Source organism: Bos indicus x Bos taurus, chromosome 6, assembly GCF_003369695.1.
Source record: "Bos indicus x Bos taurus breed Angus x Brahman F1 hybrid chromosome 6, Bos_hybrid_MaternalHap_v2.0, whole genome shotgun sequence".
In the NCBI taxonomy this organism is placed as follows: domain Eukaryota; kingdom Metazoa; phylum Chordata; class Mammalia; order Artiodactyla; family Bovidae; genus Bos; species Bos indicus x Bos taurus.
Window position 1 is genome coordinate 113946372 of NC_040081.1, and position 21104 is coordinate 113967475.

The window sequence follows — 21104 nt, forward strand, 5'->3', positions numbered from 1 at the left end:
CAGATTTGTGACAAAAGCCCTGACCTGTGCAGACCCTCACTTATCTTTTTTTTCCCCTCAAATTTTATTTTTATGTATGTTTAAATATTTACTTCACTGCTCCGAGTCTTGGCTGCAGCGTATCTTTCAGTTATAGCATGTAAACTCTAAGTTGCGGCCTGCGGCATCTCGTTTCCTGACCAGGGATTGAACCTGAGCCTCCTGCACTGGGAGAGTGGAGTCTTAGCCACTTCCCTAGTGGGAAGTCACCCTCTCCCGATGACCCACTGCCTGGGGAAGGCCCCAGGGCGCCCGGCGCGGGAGCAGTCTCTAGTTCCTCCCTGGCCATTTCCTCCTTCCCTGCCTTCTGCTGCCCGCTGCCTCCTGTCTTGGGGACAGCCTTGGACCCGGCCCATTTCCTGAGTTCCTTCCAGGGGCTCTGCTGGGTGCAGGCCTCTTTTACTGGTAGACCCCCCAAGCCTTGGGATTAGTGATAAGGAGCAGCAGGAACCCCTGGAAACCAAGGCTGGAGTCACAGCGCCGCTGAGCCCCATAGGAAGCGTGCCATCTCCCGGGGTGGCGGTCTGTCCATCCCAGCCCTCGCCGGGTAGGAGGCGCCGCGGAGCCCCATGGGAAGCGTGCCATCTCCCGGGGTGGCGGTCTGCCCATCCCAGCCCTCGCTGGGGAGGAGGCATGGTGGGCTAACCCCTAGACCCCTGGGTCCTGGAGGGTCCCAAGAGCACAGCTGTTCTGTCCCCTGTTTCCACATGTTCGTTGTCATGTCCCTGTCCGGGCACTCGTGGGAAGGTTCTAAGCAGCCTCTACCCACCAGGTTCTGAGCTGTTTCCTCGGGTCTGTGATGGGCAAGAACGGGCACCCCACTGCCCACAGGGCCCTCTAGCTGGAAACAGATGTAGGCTCGCACCCCCGATGGAGTCTGCTCTGGGTGACACTGTGCTGTTCGGGGAGGAGGCCCTGCCCGGGGAGGTGCTTGGGAGCCCGCCAGGCAAGGCAGAGGGCCGCTCGCCTCTTGTGCCCTAACTCGTGGGCAGCATCCACGCTGATCCCGGCCGCCCAGAGAGGCCAGGACTGCTGCTGATCCCTGCCCTCTGCTCTCCCCACAGAGGTCAGCCTGGCATGCTGAGCCCTTGGCAGTGAGGCCGCCACCAGCCATGGAGGGCCCAGAGGAGCCAGCCCCCAGGGGCAATGGGCCCGCGGGGCCCTGGGGGGGCAGTGGCGACCATGGAGTCCGGGAAGTGGCCAAGAGCACGTCCGTCAGCTGGGAGCGACCACGGCCCGAGGAGGCCAAGGCCACCGTCCGAGGGGGTGAGTGCACCGTGCGGGTCCACCCCCCACCCACCCTGGGACGGAGCCGGGCGTCCGCGCCGTCAGCGCCCGCGTTGATGGAGAGTGTCTGTGAGGGATGCGGGCCCACCTCGCGCTTCTCCAGGGTCACGTCAGCGATAAACTGGTGCGACAAGGGGACAGGGGTTGGAGATTCCAGGGACACAGCCCCGCATGAGGTCACAGCTCTCGTACGACTTTGCTTTCCCACCGTCCTGCTCTGTCCTTGGCTGTGAACCCCCGGGGTTACTCAGGGTGGGGTGTCCCTCCTTCCCTCCCAGGGGGCAGACCCAGCCCAGGGTGGGGGGTGGCAAGGAGCAGTTCTGGGCCAGGCCTTGGGCAGGATTACTTCCTGGAAGGAGAGGAAGCGGGCTGAGACGAGGAGAGAGGCGGCTCTGACTCCCACCCGACCGGCCCAGGTGCGCAAGAGGGGCTTGGACTCAGGCTGGGCTGCCGCTGGGCTGCCCTGGTTCCCATCCTGATTGCCCCTGGACCGCTGCTGGACGCGGGCCTCAGTGTCCCCACTTGGAAACCTGAGGGGTGGCCTAGGGGGTCTGCAGGGCCCCTGTCTCTAGAACTGGAGGAGGGAAGGGAAGGACAGGGAGGAAGGCCCCGAGCCAGGGGCAGCCTGTCCCCCGTCCTTCCCCCATCTTCCCGTCGTCAGATCCTCACCTCCACCCCGGTCACCTGCTTAAGTCGCCCACAGAGGCTCTACGGCTTGGCACTCAGCAGGTGCCCAGTGAGTATCTGACGAATGATCGATGCTTTGGGAGAATGGCAACAAAACCGCATGCTTGGCAGCAGGCCCAGAGCCTGACGCTGTGCGTGCTTGGTGACTGGAGGTGTTTTCACTCCTGTTCTCTTGGTTCTTCGGGGTGTAAATGGGGATAGCAAGGGGGCTGGCCATCGAGGGTGCTGACTCCTGTGGTCAGACACCTGCCTGGCCCAGAAGAGGGGCTCCAAGAAGTGGTGGGGGCCTGGCCCTGGGATCTCATGGGATCGTGGCCCCGCCCAGAGCTCGATGGCATGAGACAGAGGGGCTGGGTCCTGGCGGAAACACGTGGGCCATTCCAGCCTTCTGCAAGGCAGCCCAGCGCCCGAGGGGCTGTGAGTCCTAGAGCACGGGATTTCTGCTGTCCGGCGCTGTGACCGAGCCAGGGGCATTCTGACCACAAGCCCGGTGTTTCCTGCCCCTGCAGCCCCACAGCACAGCTGGCATCCGCCAGCACCAGGATGGTCTAGGAGCCCCCGCAGCGGGACCAGGGAGCCCCCCACAGTCTTCCCAGGCTCCCCAGCCCCAAGCAGCCAAGGGGCCAGTGGGCTCTCACCATGTCTACCCAGACCCCTTACCTTTTTCAGCTTCTTTTGCAAACAGGCAACAAATTTACAAGAAAACAATACAAAGAATTCTCACTTAGCCCACCCAGGGGGTTTTCCCTGGTGGCCCGGTGGTTAAGAATCCACCTGCCAATATAGGAGATGCGGGTTCGATGCCTGGGTCTGGAAGATCTCCTAGAGGAGGAATTTACAACTCACTCCGGTATTCTCGCCTGAGAAATCCATGGACAGAGAAGCCCAGGGGGTTACAGGCCGTGGAGTCACAAAGAGTCAGACGTGACTGAGTATCTGAGCACGTGCACACACCCCACCTAGACCCCTCGGATGTTAACATTGCGTTCTCTCTCTCTGCACTCAGGCAGGTGTTATGTTTTTCCAGGACGGTCTTGGGGTCCACTGCAGACATGACTCCCCTCCTCCCCCATTGCTTGGTGTCTTTCCTAAAACCAGCACCTGCTCGTGCAGCCTCACAGTGAGATGATTCCAAACTCACTTTTCTGGCTTAGACAACCTGAAAACAGGCCTTGCTGCAATCCAGCCATCTGTCCCGTAACCTCCTTCCCACCAAACAAAACCCTGGTCAGGCTTTGCGTTCTGTGGCCGTGTGTGCCTGGAGCTTCTTAACCTGGCGGCTGGTACTTTGAAGATTCCAGGCGGTCCTGTAGAAGCTGCCGCAGTGTGGAGATGGGTGATCCTTCAGGTCGGCAGGCTGGGGCTTCGGGCAGAAATGCCCAGTACCTTCGGTCCGTCTCAATGTCCGTGGGTCTGGGCCCTGGTGATGCTCACATCTCACGTCGCTCACTTGATTAAGGGGATGTTTGACGGTGTAAACACCTCTGTCAGAGTCATCCGTCTTCCCTCTTGTCATTAGGAGCCTGTGGGAACTTTGTGACTATTCTGTCCCCCTCCGAACTCGCCTATGTTAGTCGCTCAGTCGTTTCCGACTCTGTGCGACCCCATGGACTGTAGCCTGCCAGGTCCACGGTCCATGCGATTCTCCAGGCAAGAATCCTGGAGTGGGTTGCCATTCCCTTCTCCAGGGGATCTTCCTGATCCAAAAATCAAACCCAGGTCTCCTGCACTGCAAGCCTTGTCTGAGCCACCAGGGAAGCCATGAAAACGGTTGCTCAATGCTGACTTTCTAATGCTGCATTTTTCTATATTCTTTCTAATTGACCTTCACTGAAGCGAAAAACTGTCCCCTCTCCCCGGTTGCTCAACTTACTTATTTTAGCATGGACAGGCTTTATTTTATTCTCTGGACTCTATCGGTTGCTGTCCTTAGTTATTTTGTTGTTCAAATGGCCCCTGATTTGGTCTTGTGACACGTCTCCAACATCCTGTGGGCACCACCTGCTTTCTGGGGCCCTAGGACGCTCACGTCTCATCTCTGGTCTCCCTGCCCCAGCCCTGGAATCGGCCATGCCTCAGGGAGCCCCGGGCTCAGTGGGAGGATGGAGTCTGAAGCCGAGATCAGACTGCCATGTGCTTATTTGGACTCGACAGGCATTTCTGAGCCCCTGTTCTGGAGACCCAGAGAAAGCAAGGACCGGAAATGGGCTCGGACCACACAGGCCTGGGGCTGGTGGACGCAGGTGGAGAGAGAGCAGGAACCAGCCAGTCATGTTACCTGGTCCAAGGTCAATGGGCAGCACCCCAGCACTGAGCAGGGACACCCCTGGGGTGATGAGGAGGCCGCACCAAGGTTCCACAACCCCTCTCAGACCCACAGGTGTCTCTGGATCAGATGACCCTCCATCTGAAGGTTCCGGTCACTCATCCCATTTTACAGATGAGGAATATGTGCAGGGCAGGGATGGGGGCTCTAGCCAAGATGCAAGCTGGGAGCTGGCCTCGAGTCTGGGGGCTGGAGTCCAGGGACCTCCAACAGAGGACTGACCTCACAAGGCCGAGAGGACCCTTGGCCCCCCAGCTAGTGGCTGGTGGAGCTGGATGAGGGTGCAACCCCGTCTGCCCAGACCCTGCGCTCCCCCAGGATGTCACCTCCCCTCTGTGGTCAGGAGGATAGAGGCCCCCAGAGAAGTCTTATTGGAGAAGGAAATGGCAACCCACTCCAGTATTCTTGCTTGGAAAATTCCATGGACAGAGGAGCCTGGCAGGCTACAATCCACTGGGTCGCAAGACAAGACTGAGCAACTAAACACAGCAAAGAAGACCTACGACCAACCCAGACAGCGTATTAAAAAGCAGAGACGTCGCTTTGCTGACTAAAGTCCACACAGTTGAAGCTGTTTTTCTAGTAGTCATGTATGGATGTGAGAGTTGGACCCTAAAGAAGGCTGAAGTGAAGTGAAAGTTGCTCAGTCATGTCTGACTCTTTGCAACCCCGTGGACTATACAGTCCATGGAATTCTCCAGGCCAGAATTACTAGAGTGGGTAGTCTTTCCTTTCTCCAGGGATCTTCCCAACCCAGGGATCGAACCCAGGTCTCCCACATTGCAGGCGGATTCTTTACCAGCTGAGCCACAAGGGAAAGAAGGCTGAGCACTGAAGAATTGATGCTTTTAAACTGTGGCGCTGGAGAAGACTCTTGAGAGTGCCTTTGACTGCAAGGAGATCAAACCAGTCCATCCTAAAGGAAATCAACCCTGAGTATTCATTGGAAGGACTGATGCTGAATCTCTAATACTTTAGCCACCTGATGCAAAGAGCCCACTTATTGGAAAAGACCCTGATGCTGAGAAAGATTGAAGGCAGGAGAAGAGTGCAACAGAGGACGAGAGGGTTGGACGGCGTCATCGACACAATGGGCATGAGTTTGAGCAAGCTCTGGGAGATGGTGATGGACGGGGAGGCCTGGCGTGCTGCCGTCCATGGGGCCACAGAGAGTCAGACACGACTGAGCGACTGAGCAACAAACAGCGCTGATGTCCGCATCCTCCCCCCACAACCTGCACCCGCATGCTGCCTCCTGTGGCAAAGAGGGTTCGCAGAGGGGCTGAGAGCTCCGGAGACGGGAGGTTACCCTGGGGTGGGACTCAAAGAGAGACTGACGGTGCTGGCGCTGCTGGCTCTGGAGACGGAGGAGGGGCCAAAAGCCAAGGGAAGCGGTGCCTCTAGAAGCGGGGGCAGCAGGGAGACAGACGCTCCACCCGGGGCCTCCGAAAGGAACCGCGGCTGCCCACACCGTGTTTGGCTCCAGGGAGACCCTTCTCAGAGCCCAGATAACACTGTGCAGTTTCCAGAAGCCGCTCGGGTGGGGTGCTTTGTTACTGCACAAAAGGAAGCCCACAGCCTCCTCCCGACCCTGCTGGCCTCTGTGACCGTGGGGGAAGGGTGTGAACGCTGCCTTCCGGAAACACCCGGGGCTGGGGCTGTCTGTTCTCACCTCAATCACAAGCCTCTGCTCTGCCACTGACGCTGCTCTAGCCTCTGGTGTCTCTCAGCAGGCTGCTGGGCCCTCCCCTGGCCAGATGGGGTCCTGCCCTACAGGTAGGCATCCCCACGCAGCAGGTTAAGTCCGTGCCAGGTTCACGAATGTGGGATCACTGGGCGTCCCCAGCCTGGACCGTTCTGTGGACTCCTGGCTCAAGAATGTCTAACGGAGGCTTCTCTAATGTGGCTGCCGGACGCCTGCCTTAAGATCACTGTGGGGGTGGGTCAGGGCTGTTGTTCAGTCACTCAGTGGTGTTCGACTCTTTGTGATCCCATGGACTGCAGCACACCAGGCTTCCCTGTCCATCAGTCTCCCGGGTGGGGGCAGGGCATGTTAAAGGCAGACGCTCAGGTCCTGGGACAGTTCTGACGCTGGAAGGTTGGGGTAGGGCCCGGGACTCTGCATTTTCCCTGGGGGACAGAAGGCTGGGGTGCGCCCGCACTTGGAAAGGCCTTCTCTGGACTGTTTGCATCTGCCCGAAGAGGAGGACTCGCCGGTAGCTCAGACAGTAACGAAATCTGCCCGCAATGTGGGAGACCTGGGTTCGATCCTGGGTTGGGAAGATCCCTTGGAGAAGGAAATGGCAACCCACTCCAGTATTCTTGCCTGGAGAATCCCATGGACAGAGGAGCCTTGGTGGGCTACCATCCATGGGGTCTCAAAGAGTCAGACACGACTGAGCGGCTAACACACACACACACACACACACACACACACACACACACACACACAAAAGAGGAGGCGGGGTCACCCTGGAGGCGGGAAGGGAGTCCCAAGGAGGGGCACCCTGGGGGCATGGTGAAGGGGAGGGCCCCCGGAGAGGCATCCCGGCTTCCAGGACAGAATGGCGGGACTTCCGCAGGAGCTGATGCTGGGAGGTGGTCCTGCCTGGAGGGGGGGCGGTAACGAGTCCTTTATCCTGAGACCCTGCCCCAGAGTACTAGCTGTGGGGGCAGGGGGCACAGAGACCCCAGGGTAACTGGGGGCTCACCTCTGCCTCGATGGTCACCTGTCATCCAGCCTTTCAGGTGGTCAGTGCTCGCTGTGGCCACTCGGGATGACCAGGGCTATTGAGCCACGGGGCAGGCTATCATGGGAAAGTGCAGCCCTACCCTCTTCTGGGAGTAGGTGGGTCGCCGCTGAGACTTGGTTGAGAAAAGCTGGCTGGCTTCCTGCTGGGGGAGGGGCCTGATTCCAGATCCCAGAGTCTCCTGCTGGGGGTGTGGGGGGGTCTGGAAATTTCCAAGGCAGGTGCAAGGCTTAGTCCAAGGGCTCTCCCCTCCACCACCTCTCTCCCCTCTCCTCCCTCCCCTTATCTCCCCAGCTTTGGAGCCTTGGGGGGACTGGGTAGGGGTGGGCAGGGGCCATTTGAGCCGAGATGGGGTCCTACAGCAGCCAGCCGGGCGGGCGTTGGTCTGGGAGAGTGCCTCAGGGGAAGGTATGGAGAATGCAAAGGCCCTGGGGTGGGGTGGGTGGCGTGGGGTTAGGGGGGATGCCTGGACGTCTCTTGCCTGGAGAATCCCAAGGACGGGGGGGCCTGGTGGGCTGCCGTCTATGGGGTCGCACAGAGTCGGACACGACTGAAGCGACTTAGCAGTAGCAGCTGGATGTCTCACAGCAGCAGAGAGAAGACCCCAGGCTGACAGTGGGTGGGAGAAGGGCGGGTGGCTCCAGGCTGTGCCTGAGAAGATGGAAAGGATTTGCATTTTATTCTTCCTGAAATGGAAAACCACTACTGCTGTGCTGTCTAATACAGTAGCCGGGTGCGGGCACGCTTAAACTGAACATCAGTTCAGTTCAGTTCAGTCGCTCAGTCGTGTCCGACTCTTTGCGACCCCATGGACCATAGCACGCCAGGCCTCCCTGTCCATCACCAACACCTGCAGTTTATTCAGACTCATGTCCATCGAGTCGGTGATGCCATCCAACCATCTCATCCTCTGTCATCCCCTTCTCCTGCCTTCAATCTTTCCCAGCATCAGGGTCTTTTCCAATGAGTCGGTTCTTTACATCAGGTGGCCAAGGTGTTGGAGCTTCAGCTTCAGCATCAGTCCTTCCAATGAATATTCAGGACTGATTTCCTTTAGGATAGACTGGTTGGATCTCCTTGCAGTCCAAGGGACTCTGGAGTCTTCTCCTACACCACAGTTTAAAAGCATCAGTTCTTCGGTGCTCAGCTTCCTTTATAGTCCAACTCTCACATCCATACATGACTACTGGAAAAACCATAGTCTTCACTAGATGGACTTTTGTTGGCAAAGTAATGTCTCTGCTTTTTAATAATAAATAAAAGGAAGACTCCGGTTCCTTGATGACACTGTCCACATTTCAAGAGCTCAGGGGCCCGTGTGGCTGGTGGCCGCTGTGGGACACTATAGAGAGTAGGCATGACCATTGCTGTAGAAATTTCTAGGGGCTGGCACTGCCCAGGGGGCTGACAGCCAGGGTGTGCCATAAGCCAGACGTGGTCATGAGGGGACCCTCTGGCTTCTGCGGACCAGAGGACCGTCTGGAGCAAGGGCCAGGGCCCAGACACTGCCCCAGCAGACCGAAGGGGCAGGGCCATGGTGGGTGCGTGTGCCGGGTTCAGCCTGGCTTTGCAGGTGGATCCGTGGGGCTGGCTGCTGGGCTGACGTGGGGGGTGATGGAGACAGGTGTTGCTGGTCCGAGCAGGGCTGGGACTACGGCCCTTCTGGAGCTGGTGAAGAAAGGATGAGGTGGGGGACAGAGGGTGCTGGTGGGGTGTTTCCCAGAGGTCAGGTGCCCCCTTGGAGCTCGGGCTGGGGAGAGATTGGGGCTGGAGGTCACGGTGACTTGGGGGCCATTTGCTGAAGGCCAGACAGATGCTGTCCTGCCCTGGGGCAATGACACAGTCCACTTCCTCCCGTCTGTGTACATTGTGGGCAGCACGTGACTCATTTACAAGGAAAGGAACTGGCCTCACGGGAAACAGGCCGCCTGCGAAGTTTCCCCAGGCGGTACACGTGGGGTGTGAAGCCGGCTCCCCCGGTTTGCGGCGGGGGCTGGCGGGGGCAGGGGAGCACCCCACGGCACTCCGCCCACCTTGATCTGCCCCGCGCTTCCAGATCTGACCTTGCAGCTGCTGGCGGTGAGGCGGAAGAGCGGGCTGCCCGACCCCAACCTGCAACAGGCCCTGCGGGGCCGGCTCCGCCTGCTGGAGAACGAGAGCTGCGAGGTGGCCCGCGCCCTCGGGGTGAGTCTGGCTCCTGGGGTCCTGGGTGGGGGAAGGGGCGTGGGATCCACACTTGCGAACGGGGAGGAGGAGGACAGCTTGGAGAAGAAGGCGGTGGGCCTAGGAGGTCCGGAGACTTCGGGCTGAAGAGGCCCGTTCCTCACTCTCACGTGGTGGTCGGGACACAGGACGAAGAAAGGCCCTTCAAAGCGGGAGAGGGTGGTCATGCAGGCGGCTGGACACAGGGGCAGCACCTGCTGGGGTCCCCCCAGCCCCAGTTTCTGCACCCACACAGAGACCCGGGCTGGAAGACTGGACCCGGGCTGGAGTCCTGCATCTGCCTGGACTTGCTCAGAAGGAGCCTGGCTCAGCCTCAGCTTCTCTGGGACTCAGTTTTCCGAGTCTGACCGTGCACTCAGCCCGGCCCGGCCTTGGCTGACGCCCCCTGGCCTCTGTGAATGCAGCCTCCTCAGCCACTTACTGGGATGCTTAGAAGTATGACCCCACGGAGCTGCCGTGAGGGTCAGCGGACGGCAAGCAGGGTGCCCCCAGCACGGTGCTCGACAGCGGGGGGTGGGGGTGATACCCCTGGGATGCCAGGGCTCGGTGGCTGGTTAAGGGCGGGGCCTCATCTCTGAACCCCAGTGGAGACGAGAATAGCGCCGCCTCTCCCCTGGGCAGCGCCAGCGGGTGCTGTTTGCCTTTCTGCGTCTGTCCGGGGTCTTCACTGGGGCCGCAGGCTTCTCTAGCTGTGTTTGTGTGCCCACGGCTGGCAGGCTTCGTTACCCTGCGGCATGTGGGATCTTGGTTCCCCAACCAGAAATCGAACCCATGCTCCCTGATTCTCGGCTGGTGCTACTTTGAAGGTCCCGGCACCACCAGGAGGGTTCATGGGACAGTTGTCAGGAGAGGGGACACTGGGTTTAGGATTGGAGTCCGAGTTGCTGCTGTGGGAGGGGACGGGAGGCGAGGCTGGGGCTGTGCAGAGCTGAGCGGAGGAGACCCTGGTGTCATTGGTGTGCAGGGCGTGAGGCAGGCCCTTGAGTCACGGAGGGGGCATTGAGGCTGCCAGCTCTGGGAAGGCTTGGCATGGCACTGGGGAGCCACAGCTGGTCTGAGAGCAGGAGAGGAGCAGCTTGGCTTTAAAGGAGCCAGCTGTGCTTCCCCGCCCCCCCGCCCCCCACCCCGATCCCTGCCAAGGTCACTCCCGTGAAACATGTCTGCTGATGGGCAGACCCCCCCATCCCTGCCAAGGTCACTCCCGTGAAACGTTCCTGCTGATGGGCAGACCCCCCAAAGCCTCCGGGACTGGTCTCACGTCTGTGTCTTCCCTGGAAGGAGCTGTCGGCCAGGCTGCTGTCCATCCACAGTGACCAGGATCGGCTGGTGGTGACGTTTAAGACGTTTGAAGAAATCTGGAAGTTTTCCACCTACCACGCTCTCGGTAAAGCAGTGACCCTCCCAGAAAGGGTTCTGGGGACCCCGGCACGCAATAAGCCCTTTATGTTCCCAGTTGGGCCTTAAGACTAGGTGCATTCATGACAGCTCTCCACGGTCACCTGTCCTTGGTGAGGATCGACGCGATGGGCAGGGCTGAGCGTGGCTTCCAGGGCAGCCGAGCTCTCCCTAGTTGAGCACAGAGAGGAAAGCCGCGCCAGCCTCAGCCCGTGTGCCTTCTTTCCAAAACTTCTCCTGTTCAAAGCAAGGCTTTGACTGGCTAGGCGCCTCTCCTTGGGAACCTTGCTGCTCCATCCCCCCTGAGGGCTGAGAAGTGAGACTCAGAGTGACGGTGCCTTGTGCCCCCAGAGCAGGGCTGTGCCCACCCGCCATGTCCTGGTCTCCTTGAACACTCTGTTCCAAGTCACAGAGGAGGAGACTGACGGTCCTAGAGGACGTAACGAGTCCAGAGAAGTCGTCCACAGTCACAGCTGGTCCTCTCACAGCCTGGAGGGTCAGCCCCGTGGCCCGACTCGGGTAGTGGGCAGTACCGTGAGTCCCCAAGGGCAGAGTGGGCTGGTCCCCAGGCCCTGGTAGGTGCAGGGCTCGGCCAGCGCTGGACCGTGAGGGCGTCTCTGCATACACCCAGAGCCCGCCGGTGACCAGGGCTGTCTGCTCCCCTAGGCTTCACTCATCACTGCCTGGAGAACCTGCTCATGGACCAGGCCTTCTGGCTGCTCGAGCCCGACGAGGACCAGGAGACAGCCGTCCGGGTCCAGGTGGATGCGGACGCCTTGACGCTGGCGTACGAGAGCCTCCTCGTCCAGGAAGGTGAGCTACGTGACATCGGCGGCTCCCCACTGGTCCTGGAGGGCCCGGGGCCCTGGCAGCAGGAGGGCCCTGGAGGAGCGGACACTGAGGGGACGTTGGGCAGGGAAAGCCCCCAAAGAAATAACAGGAAAGGGGCTTTTGCCAGCGACCCCAAGTTCCTGGGCTGGCTGTTGCTCTGAGTACTCCGGGGGTCTCACAGTCGAGATCCAAGGCTGCCGCGAGCAGGGTGTTAGCAGACAGTGCTTCCCGGCCACAGAGAGGACGGGAGGAGGCCGGCTGCAGCCTGACTTGCTGGGGAGTGATGGGGGGATCCAAGCTGGAGGGGTCCTCGGGATCATGCACCTGGCCCCCTCACAGCCCAGTCGACTCCCAGAGAAGCTGAGGCTGAGCCGGGCTCCTCCTGGCCAAGTCCAGGCAGATGCAGGATGCCAGCCTGGGTCCAGCCTCCCGGCCCTGGTCCTGGGCCTCTAGAGTCATTGTGTGGTGCAGAAACTGGGGCTGGGGGGGCCCAGCAGGTGCTGCCCCTGGTGTCCAGCTGCCTGCATGACCGCCCTCTGCCGCTTTGAAGGGCCTTTCTTCGTCCTGTGTCCTGACCACCATGTGAGAGTGAGGAACGGCCCCCAGCCCTTCAGGCGGCCTCCGAGGGGTCCTCAGGCAGACGCGGCCACAGCAGTGGACTCTCCAGCCCCGAGTCCCGGCACATCCTCGGAGGCGGAGGGGGCAGCGGCGGCCGCTCCGGAGCCCTTGATTCCGTTCCATCAGTAGGTATCGACCTTTGTTTCTCTGCCTCCTGCGGGTCCCGCTGCCGGCAGGCTTCGTGGAAACTGCCCCAGGCCGGGGCCCATCGTCGGCCAAGGCGGGTGGGTGGGGACCGGTGTGAGCCCCAGGCAGGCATGGCCTCCACGCCTTCCGCTGTTTTCAGCGTGTGGCCTCGGGCGGTCACCGGCACAACAGGACAGGGACACCTCCCCAGCAGGACTGCTCTGGAATGAGACAGCCGGGGGTGTGCAGCCTGGGGTTCTGGCTTCATGTTCTGGCTCATTCCGGAAAGCTTTTGAGGGAGCCACACAGCCTGTGCCCATGAGGCGATGGCACCCCGCTCCAGTACTCTTCCCTGGAAAATCCCATGGACGGAGGAGCCTGGCGGGCTGCAGTCCATGGGGTCGCTAAGAGTCGGGCACAACTGAGCGACTTCACTTTCACTTTGCACTTTCATGCATTGGAGAAGGAAATGGCAACCCACTCCAGTGTTCTTGCCTGGAGAATCCCAGGGACGGGGGAGCCTGGTGGGCTGCCATCTCTGGGGTCGCACAGAGTCGGACACGACTGAAGCGACTTAGCAGCAGCAGCAGGGATCTATGCAGATAAGAACCAAAGCAGCGAAAGCCTGGGGAAGGCAGGGACAGGTAGTGTGCAGGCTCCTGTTCATGTGCTGAAGTGGGCATAGACTTGCCTTGAGCTTCCTGGCAGCCAAAGTGAAGAGAGAAACTAGATCTCCTTGTTTTCAGTGAGACAGTCCATAGATGATGGAGGGAGGTCTGTGAGGATGCCAGCCTGTGGGAGGGCAGGAGGCACCTGGGCCTGTAGGCCACACACTGTGTGTGTGTGTGTGTGTGTGTGTGTGTCTGTGTGTGGGTGGGTGCATGTGTGTGTGTGTGTGTGTGGTGTCTGTGTATGTGTGTGTGGGTATGAATGTGCATGTGTGTGTGTTTGGTGAGTGTATGTGTGTGGTGGCTATGTGTGTGTGTATGTGTGTGGGTGTGTGTGTGTCTGTGTGTGGGTGGGTGTATGTGTGTTTGGTGAGTGTGTAAGTGTGTGGTGTGTCAGTGTGCAGGTATATGTGTGTGTGTGGGTGTGTGAGGTGTGTGTGTGGGGGGTGGGTAGGTGTGTGTGTGTGTGGTGTGTGTGTGTGTTTGGTGTGTGTGTATGCGATTGTGGTGTGTGTGGGTGTGTGTTTGGTGAGTGTGTGCATGTGTGTGTGAGGTGGTGTGTGTGTGTCTGTGTGTGTGTGTGGTGTGTGTGTGCGTGTGTAAGGTGGTGTGTATGTGTATGGGTGGTGCGTGTGTGTGTGTGTGAGGTGGTGTGGGTGTGGGTGTGTGTAGGTGTGTGTGTTTGGTGAGTGTGTGTGTGGGGGGGTGGGGTGTGTGTGTGTTGTGAGTGTGTGTGTGTGTTTGGTGCGTGTGTGTGTGTGGGGGAGGTGGTGTGTGTGTGTGGGGGGTGGTGTGTGTGTGTGTGTGTGTTGTGAGTGTGTGTGTGTGTGAGGTGGTGTGGGTGTGGGTGTGTGTAGGTGTGTGTGTTTGGTGAGTGTGTGTGGGGGTGGGGTGGGGTGTGTGTGTGTGTGTGTTGTGAGTGTGTGTGTGTGTGAGGTGGTGTGTGTGTGTGTGTGTGCACCGGGGACGGTGTCCGTGCAGTAGGAGTAAGCGGTGGACTTTGCTCAGGCCCCTGTGGCTGTGACCTGTGCGGTCTGCACACGGTTCTAACCTGCCCCGGATCTGAAACCCCCTCTCATCCCACTCCAGGTGGGCTCTCAGGGTGCCCAAGGACTCTGTCAACGACCCCCTGGGTGGACCCGTGGCGCCGGACGTCCAGCTGATGGGTAAGTGCTTCTGCTGGTCCTCCTCCCCTGGGGAAGAGGGGGCTGAGGCGGGCGGGCGCTTGCATTCCAGAAGCTTCTGGCTCCCCTGAGTCCTCCCCAAGCCAGGAAAGGTAGCTTGGATCCTCTCCAGTTCCTGAGACAATAAGGAGGCTCAGAGAGGTCCACTGGCTGGCCCAGACTCACACAGCGCCCAGGGAGGCCAGGCCAGGGTCCCCGGTTGCTCTGCCTCTACCGAGTAACGCCCCGTTCCACCAGCACCTCCGAGGCCTCTGCTTTCTTGCCAGTGCCGCGTCAGACCCCTCGAAGGACCCTCAGACCATGGGGGTGGGGCGGGCGGGGGTCTTCTTCCGAAAAAACAGCCTGGCCCCTTTGTGTGTTAGTCATTCAATTGTGTCTGACTCTTTGTGATCCCATGAACTGTAGTCCACGAGTCTCCTCTGTCCATGGGATTCTCCAGGCAAGAATACTAGAGTGGGTAGCCGTGCCCACCTCCAGGGGGGTCTTCTCAACACAGGGATCGAACCCGGGTCTCCTGTATTGCAGGCGGATTCTTTACCATCTGAGCCACCATCAGGCCCAGTGCGTTTGATCTGACCCAGACTGACTGGTGTCTGCATGGCCTGTGGGCCTGTTAAGTGAACATTTTCCGCTGGGTTTGCCCCGAGTGGGCCCTGGGCCAAGTTGATCAACGTCTCCAGGCCTCGGTTTCTCGTGCTCAGGGTAGGGATAAGGCACCACCTCCCAGGACCGCGTGGACACCCAGCCCTGCAGTCTCACGACCCTGGCCGGGCGCTCGGTCAGTCCTCAGCAGAGCCGCAAGCTCCCTGGCCAGGGACACCAACGGTGTGCTTGAGGGCCACCTGTTGGCCCACCCAGGCCCCTCCTGGTCCTGCCTCCCCGCACTGACCATGTGTGGCCTCCTTCCTGCAGCCATGGGCCCGGCCTTGGCCGTAGCGGACTGCCAGGGCTCAGGGCCCGAAGAGATGACCTTCCGAAGCGGTGACCGCATCGAGATCCTGGGCGCTCAGGTGCCCGGCCTGCCCTGGTGCCTGGGCCGGCACACAGCCTCCGGCCAGGTCGGGTTTGTGCGGACGAGCCTCATCAATGTGCAGGGCCAGGCATCTGAGTGAGTGGCTGAGGGCCTGCCCCTTCCTCCTCCTCATCACCCTCATCTCTGTCCCCGGGGCTGGGCCCGGCCCGGGGCCGCCCCGCTGTCCCCGGGGCCTGACTTCTGCTTCCTGTCTGGACCCTCTCCTGCCCTTCCCCCAAGGGCGGCTGGGCTGCCCCGACACACAGGTGTCCACGGGAACGGGTGTCCCGGGGCTGCGGGGCCAGTGGCACAAAGTCGAGGGCTTGAAACAAGGACTGGAGGCCAGACGTGAAAATCACAGTGCTGGCAGCGTTCCTGCCCCTCGGGGCCCGGGGGACCCTCCCCGCCTCCCCCAGCTCCTGCGGCTCCGGGCGGCCCTGGGCCTGTGGCCGCATCACCCCCCTCACCCCGCCTCTGTCTTTTCATGCTTGAGTCCTGTCTCCTGTTTCTCACAAGGATAACCCAGGATCATCTCTTCACACCAGCATCCTTGACTAAATCCTGTCTAAAAAGGTCTTATTTCCAAATAAGGTTACCTTCTGAGGGTCCAGGTAGACATGGATTTGGGAGTGGGGGGGACACTATTCAACCGAGTACACCCTCCACTCCCCTTCATAAAGCCCTTTGAAGCTCTGGATCTGACCTTCAAGGCCCCCTGAGCCCCAGGCCTTGCTGACCCGCATTTCAGAGGCCACTGCTCTGACCGCCCGCTGGCCCCTAGTCCTGTCTGCCATCCCTGGGGGGTGGGCGGGGGCGGCACCCTTCCTGACTGTGCTTCCTTCCTCGTGCAAGCCTCCCCACCCCATCTGGGGAATTCTGAGCCAGGCCTGTCCAGTCGCCTCCAGGTCCCCACCACCTGGCCCTGGGCAGCACAGGGGCGGAGGGAGGCGACCTTTAGAGAGTGGTCAGCGGCGTAGGTATGTTCTTGGCCTTTTGTTAAGACGTCAGTACCCAGGAGTCAGTGTGGGGAAAAGACTTGTTATTGGGCCAGCAGCTGCCCTGGGTCCATCATGAGATGTTTGTCCCTAGCGCCCCATCAGCCCTGATATCCTGTTTCATTCTTGTCTGGCACCTCAGACAAACCTGTGCCTCTAAGACCAAGTCTCGGTTGCCACTCTGCCATCACATGTCCTACCAGTTGCTGTGTTCCCTAACTCAAGGGTCTGTCTGCTCCAGAGCCTCTTCCGCCCGCTCATCAGAAGCAGGTTGAAGCTGGGCTGGGCTCCGATGCTGACAGTAGAAACCAGACCTTCGTTCCCCAAAGCGTGCTGCCCCCAAGGCTTCATCTCAAACTTCACCAGCACCGACGGGCTTTCCACATGCCCTGGTTGGTGGAACTCCCAGCACGAGCAAGGCACCCAGAGCATGAAACTTCCTTCTCCTGTTGACGTGTGTTTTTCACACTTCTCTGACCTCCAGACCAACCGCATCAGCCGGTGTTCTGTGAAACACTGCTTGGGTGCCCTCGGTCCAGATGGTTGGCACCGTCTCTGGGGAGACCGCAACGTCTCAACAGACGGCTGGGCCCCGTGTGACTTGAACGTGTCCTGAGCTTCCAAGGGTCTGCGCTGCACCTGCTGTGGGTCTGAGCTGGCCTGTTGCCCTCCCTTAACCCAGAAGGTTGACGGGGCCCCGTGCCAGTGGTCCCATTTACAGCCAGAGAAGCCCCGACAACCTCTCATTTTCTCAGCGAGTACTTTCTAAACGCCTTTCCTGTGCCAGATCTGGGCCTTCCACCTTTTGTTTAATGAACATTCTGGTGGCTATTCTTTATTTCTTTTATTTCGTCGTAATTTCAGGCTTAAGGAAAAGTTGTGAAAAGAGTGTAAATTCCTCTGCATCCCTCACCTGGTTTGCCCAAATGATAACATGTTATGGCGCCTACTTTCTCCTGTTTGTTTTTTACTTCATTTTTTTTCTTCTAAATTCTCTGGGAATCAGTTGCAAACACGATGTTCCTTTACCCCTAAATAATGCAGTGTGTTTCCTGAAACCAGGACATCGCTCGCATGACCGCAGCACAATTGTCCACATCAGGACGCTGACACTGATAGAACTGTTTCTGCAGATCTTAGAGCCTACTGATTTTCCGGTGATCCCCTCTTTAGCCAAAGAGAATTCCAGACCCCGTATTATCACTTGTCTGTCTCTCGAGTCTCATCTCCTTGATCTGAGACAGTTCCTCGGTCTCTTTGTCCTTTAGGACACTGACTTTTTTTGAGGAATACAGGCTTATTATGTCCAACGTGTCGTAATCTACCCTAAGGGTTTCTTTAACTTCTCGTAATAGCTCCCTCTTAAGTTTCGAAGTACATGTGGAAGCTTCATATTTTGCTGTTAATTTAGTTCTATAAGCAGAAGTTGCCTCCCCCGCTCCCTCCCTCCCTTGTTCCTTCCTTTTTTCCTCTGCCTGACTTCTCTGAGTACACGTGTGCTCTGTACCGTGCTGTGTAAGGAGTTGTGAGAGATTGCAGAGTGGAGGGGTTGAGTCTGCCCGCAGCTGCCATGGCCTGCCTCACAGGGGAAGGGGCATTTACGGTGGGGTTTTGAAGGCTGCTCAGGAGCACCCCTTCCAGAAACTGTGATCAGCTGCATCTGTCACAGCCCTGCCTGCTCCTGGGTGTCTGCCTCTGGCCCGAGGAGGCATCCTTGAGGGCGGGATCTATCTTGTTTGTATCTTCATGTCTTCATCACTGGACAGGGATTGTCTGCCAAGTGAGGGAGGGAAAGGGGTCTCCATGTGAAATGTGTACTTGGAAATGTGCGATCTAACACGCACTTGATTTTTTCCAGCTTGGAAAATGTGATTTTTCTCAGTGAAGAGGAAAGGTCTTTCTTTAGCCGTGAAGGACGCTTTTCTGAGGAGGAGGCCAGGCAGCTGCTGAGAAGGACGTCCAGCACGAATGTCTGCACCATGTACAGACTGGGTATGTGGGGGGACACGGGGCGCCCCTCCCGCCCTCAGGATGGCCCCGGGGACCTCTCAGGACTTGCAGGGGGCTGCTCCTTGTGTGTTTGGTCACTCAGTCGTGTCTGACTCTGTGACCCCACGGACTGCAGCCCGCCAGCCCCTCTGTCCGTGGGATTCTCCAGGCGAGAACACTGGAGTGGGTGGCCATTCCCCCTCTAGGGGATCTTCCTGGCCCGGGGATGGAACTTGGGTCTCTCGCACTGCAGGCAGATTCTTTACTGTCTGAGCCACAGGGAAGCGCCCTACAGCCTGTGAGAACAGTTTTCTTAGGTCAGATTCCCCGAAAGGCCATGAAGAGTGCAGAGCTTGCCCCCGGCTGACACCCCTCAGCCCTGTTCCGCCTGCACTGCTCTGCGGCGAGGCTGGACTGTCCACTCTGCAGAGGGCGGCATGGCTCCGGCTTCATCCACTGTTTGCGGCGACAACCCCACCCTGCTGCCTTTAAGGAACCTTCCGCCTCCTCCATCATTCACAGTATTGAATGCCAGCCCCTGGACACTTACAGGTGGCCAGACAGATGCTGGCACTGCCTTCAGGGCAGGTGGCGGGGTAACAGGAGAGACAGAGAGAAGGAGCAGGATAAGGGGCTGGGAGATTCAGGAAAGTGGGGCCTGAGCCTTCCAGCTGCCCCGGGGACGGGTCTCAGTTGAGCTGCTTCTCCACTGACTCTAGGCACCAGCCTAAGACCGTCTGCTCCGCTGGGGCTGCGGGAGCAGGAGGGCCTGGGACTGTGGTACGAACAGTAGAGAGAGGGCGTGTGTCGGCAGCCACAGCTGGAGGTCACGGGCAGAGGGGACGGTGCGGGACAGGCCTACCCGCCACTCCCCGGGCCCTGGGGATGCAGCGTTTCAGCTCATCTGTTCCTCCTGCAGGAGGGAAATAAATGCACACATCCCCACAGATATGCGTACACATACGCATGCATACTCACATAAGTACACACAGACACACCCAAACACACACACACCTACACACCTGTATGTGTCCACATGTACACGCTCATGTGAATACACGTGCACTCACACATGTACCTACACACCCACACTTGTGCACATATACACATGTATGTGCACACACACAAGCATGTGTTCGTGCGTGTCTTTCCTGCTTGCCTGCTGACACGTGTTATAAGCGTTTTCTCACCAACGTTAGGTTTACACTACTGGGTTTCTCTTCCTTTGCTGTTGTTATCCAGTCGCTGTCGTGTCTGACTCTGTGACCCCACGGACTGCAGCACGCCAGGCTTCCCTTCCTTCACTATCACCCTGAGTTTGCACAAACCCACGTCCATCGAGTCGGTGATGCCATCCAACCATCTCATCCTCTGTCGTCCCCTTCTCCTCCTGCCTTCAATCTTTTCCAGCATCAGCGTCTTTTCCAATGAGTCGGCTCTTCACGTCAAGTGGCCAAAGTATTGGAGTTCCGGCTTCATCATCAGTCCTTCCAATGAATAGTCAGGGTTGATTTCCTTTAGGATTGACTAGTTTGATCTCCTTGCTGTCCAAAGGACTCTCAAGAGTTTTCGCCAGCACCACAATTCAAAAGCATTAATTCTTTGGCGCTCAGCCTTCTTTACGGTCCAGCTCTCACATCCATACATGACCACTGGGAAAACTATCGCTTTGCCTAGATCGATCTTTGTCGGCAAACTAATGTCTCTGCTTTTTAATATGCTGTCTAGGTTGCCATTGCTTTTCTTTCAAGGAGCGAGCGTCTTTTAATTTCATGGCTGCAGTCACCATCTGCAGTGATTTTGGAGCCCAAGAAAATAAAGTCTGTCACTGTTTCCACTTTTTCCTATTCTATTTGCCACGAAGTATTTGGACTGGAGGCTATGATCTTCGTTTTTTGAATGTTGAGTTCTAAGCCAGCTTTTTCACTCTCCTCTTTCACCCTCATCAAGAGGCTCTTTAGTTCCTCTTCACTTTCTGCCGTTAGAGTGGTACTATCTGCATACTGAGGTTGCTGATATTTCCGGCCATCTTGATTCCAGCTTGTGAGTCCCCCAGCCCAGCGTTTCCCGTGACGCACTCCGCATACAAGTCAAATGAGAACTGAGGCCTCGGCGGATCAGCCCTCAGCCAGCCTGGCCCACGGTTTCTTCCCTGCTTAGGGAGCTGCGTGGGGAGCCTCGTTTGCTGCGGTGGGGTCCTCTCCGCCGGACGCTGCACAGTTGGCAGCACTTCACACTCCCCTGTCTTTACGCAGCGCTTTCTCTCACTTGGTCTCCGTGGCAGCCGGGCGGGCAGTCAGACTCAGCCCGTTTCCAGGAGGTGGGAACTGGGGCACAGGGGAGCACCGGTGGCAGGGTGAGGGGGTGCAAGCCCAGCTCTGCTGCCCAGCCCCGGGGCGAGCCTGTGGCAGCGGGGGGCGCACCCCCTACTCCCAGAGAGTGGGCAGCAGGAGGAGGCCGCCTCTTAGCAGGGGTGGAGCCTGCAGGGGCAGGGGGTGCATCCTGGAAGACACGGCTTCTTGGCTGACACCCCCCGCCCCGGGCCAGACTGTGTCCCCGCTCAGCGCTGGTGTCAGGGGTGTTACTGTCCTACAGCTGCCCCCCGACTTGGCCCCAACCCAGAAGGCGCTGGTCCCAGGGTCATGCCGGCCTTCTCTCTGACTTTTCAGACACGTCAGAAGAAGCTGAGACGCAGCAGCAGCAGGAGGAACAAGGTATGTCCTTCCCACATGGCCTGGGAGCCCTTGGGGCGTGGGGCTGGGCCTCGGGGTGGCACGGGCCACGGACCTCACTCCTCTATGGGGAAGGGCTGGTGACATGCAGTCTGGCCTTGGGGGGAGGTTGGGTGAAGCGGAGGTGAGGCTCCCCCCCGCACTGTGCCCACCGCCCTGCACTGCCCCCAGTGTAGATGGGGTGACCTCTCCACTGCCCGGCCCATAGCCTGGCCTCCTTCACTGTCCCCAGCAAAGAAGCA

The 21104-nt window shown here is 59.0% G+C and overlaps 1 protein-coding gene across 1 annotated transcript in view; it reads left to right on the forward strand.

Moving 5' to 3' along the window:
* Window positions 1-21104, forward strand: part of SH3TC1 (SH3 domain and tetratricopeptide repeats 1) — a 40122-nt gene that overhangs the window by 5820 nt on the left and 13198 nt on the right. Inside the window, 9 exon segments of the mRNA XM_027545149.1 lie at window positions 1104-1305; window positions 9146-9273; window positions 10591-10696; window positions 11374-11520; window positions 12089-12281; window positions 14040-14116; window positions 15047-15242; window positions 18000-18133; window positions 20800-20844. Coding sequence (XP_027400950.1) covers window positions 1152-1305; window positions 9146-9273; window positions 10591-10696; window positions 11374-11520; window positions 12089-12281; window positions 14040-14116; window positions 15047-15242; window positions 18000-18133; window positions 20800-20844 — 1180 coding nt within the window. The 5' untranslated portion in view covers window positions 1104-1151.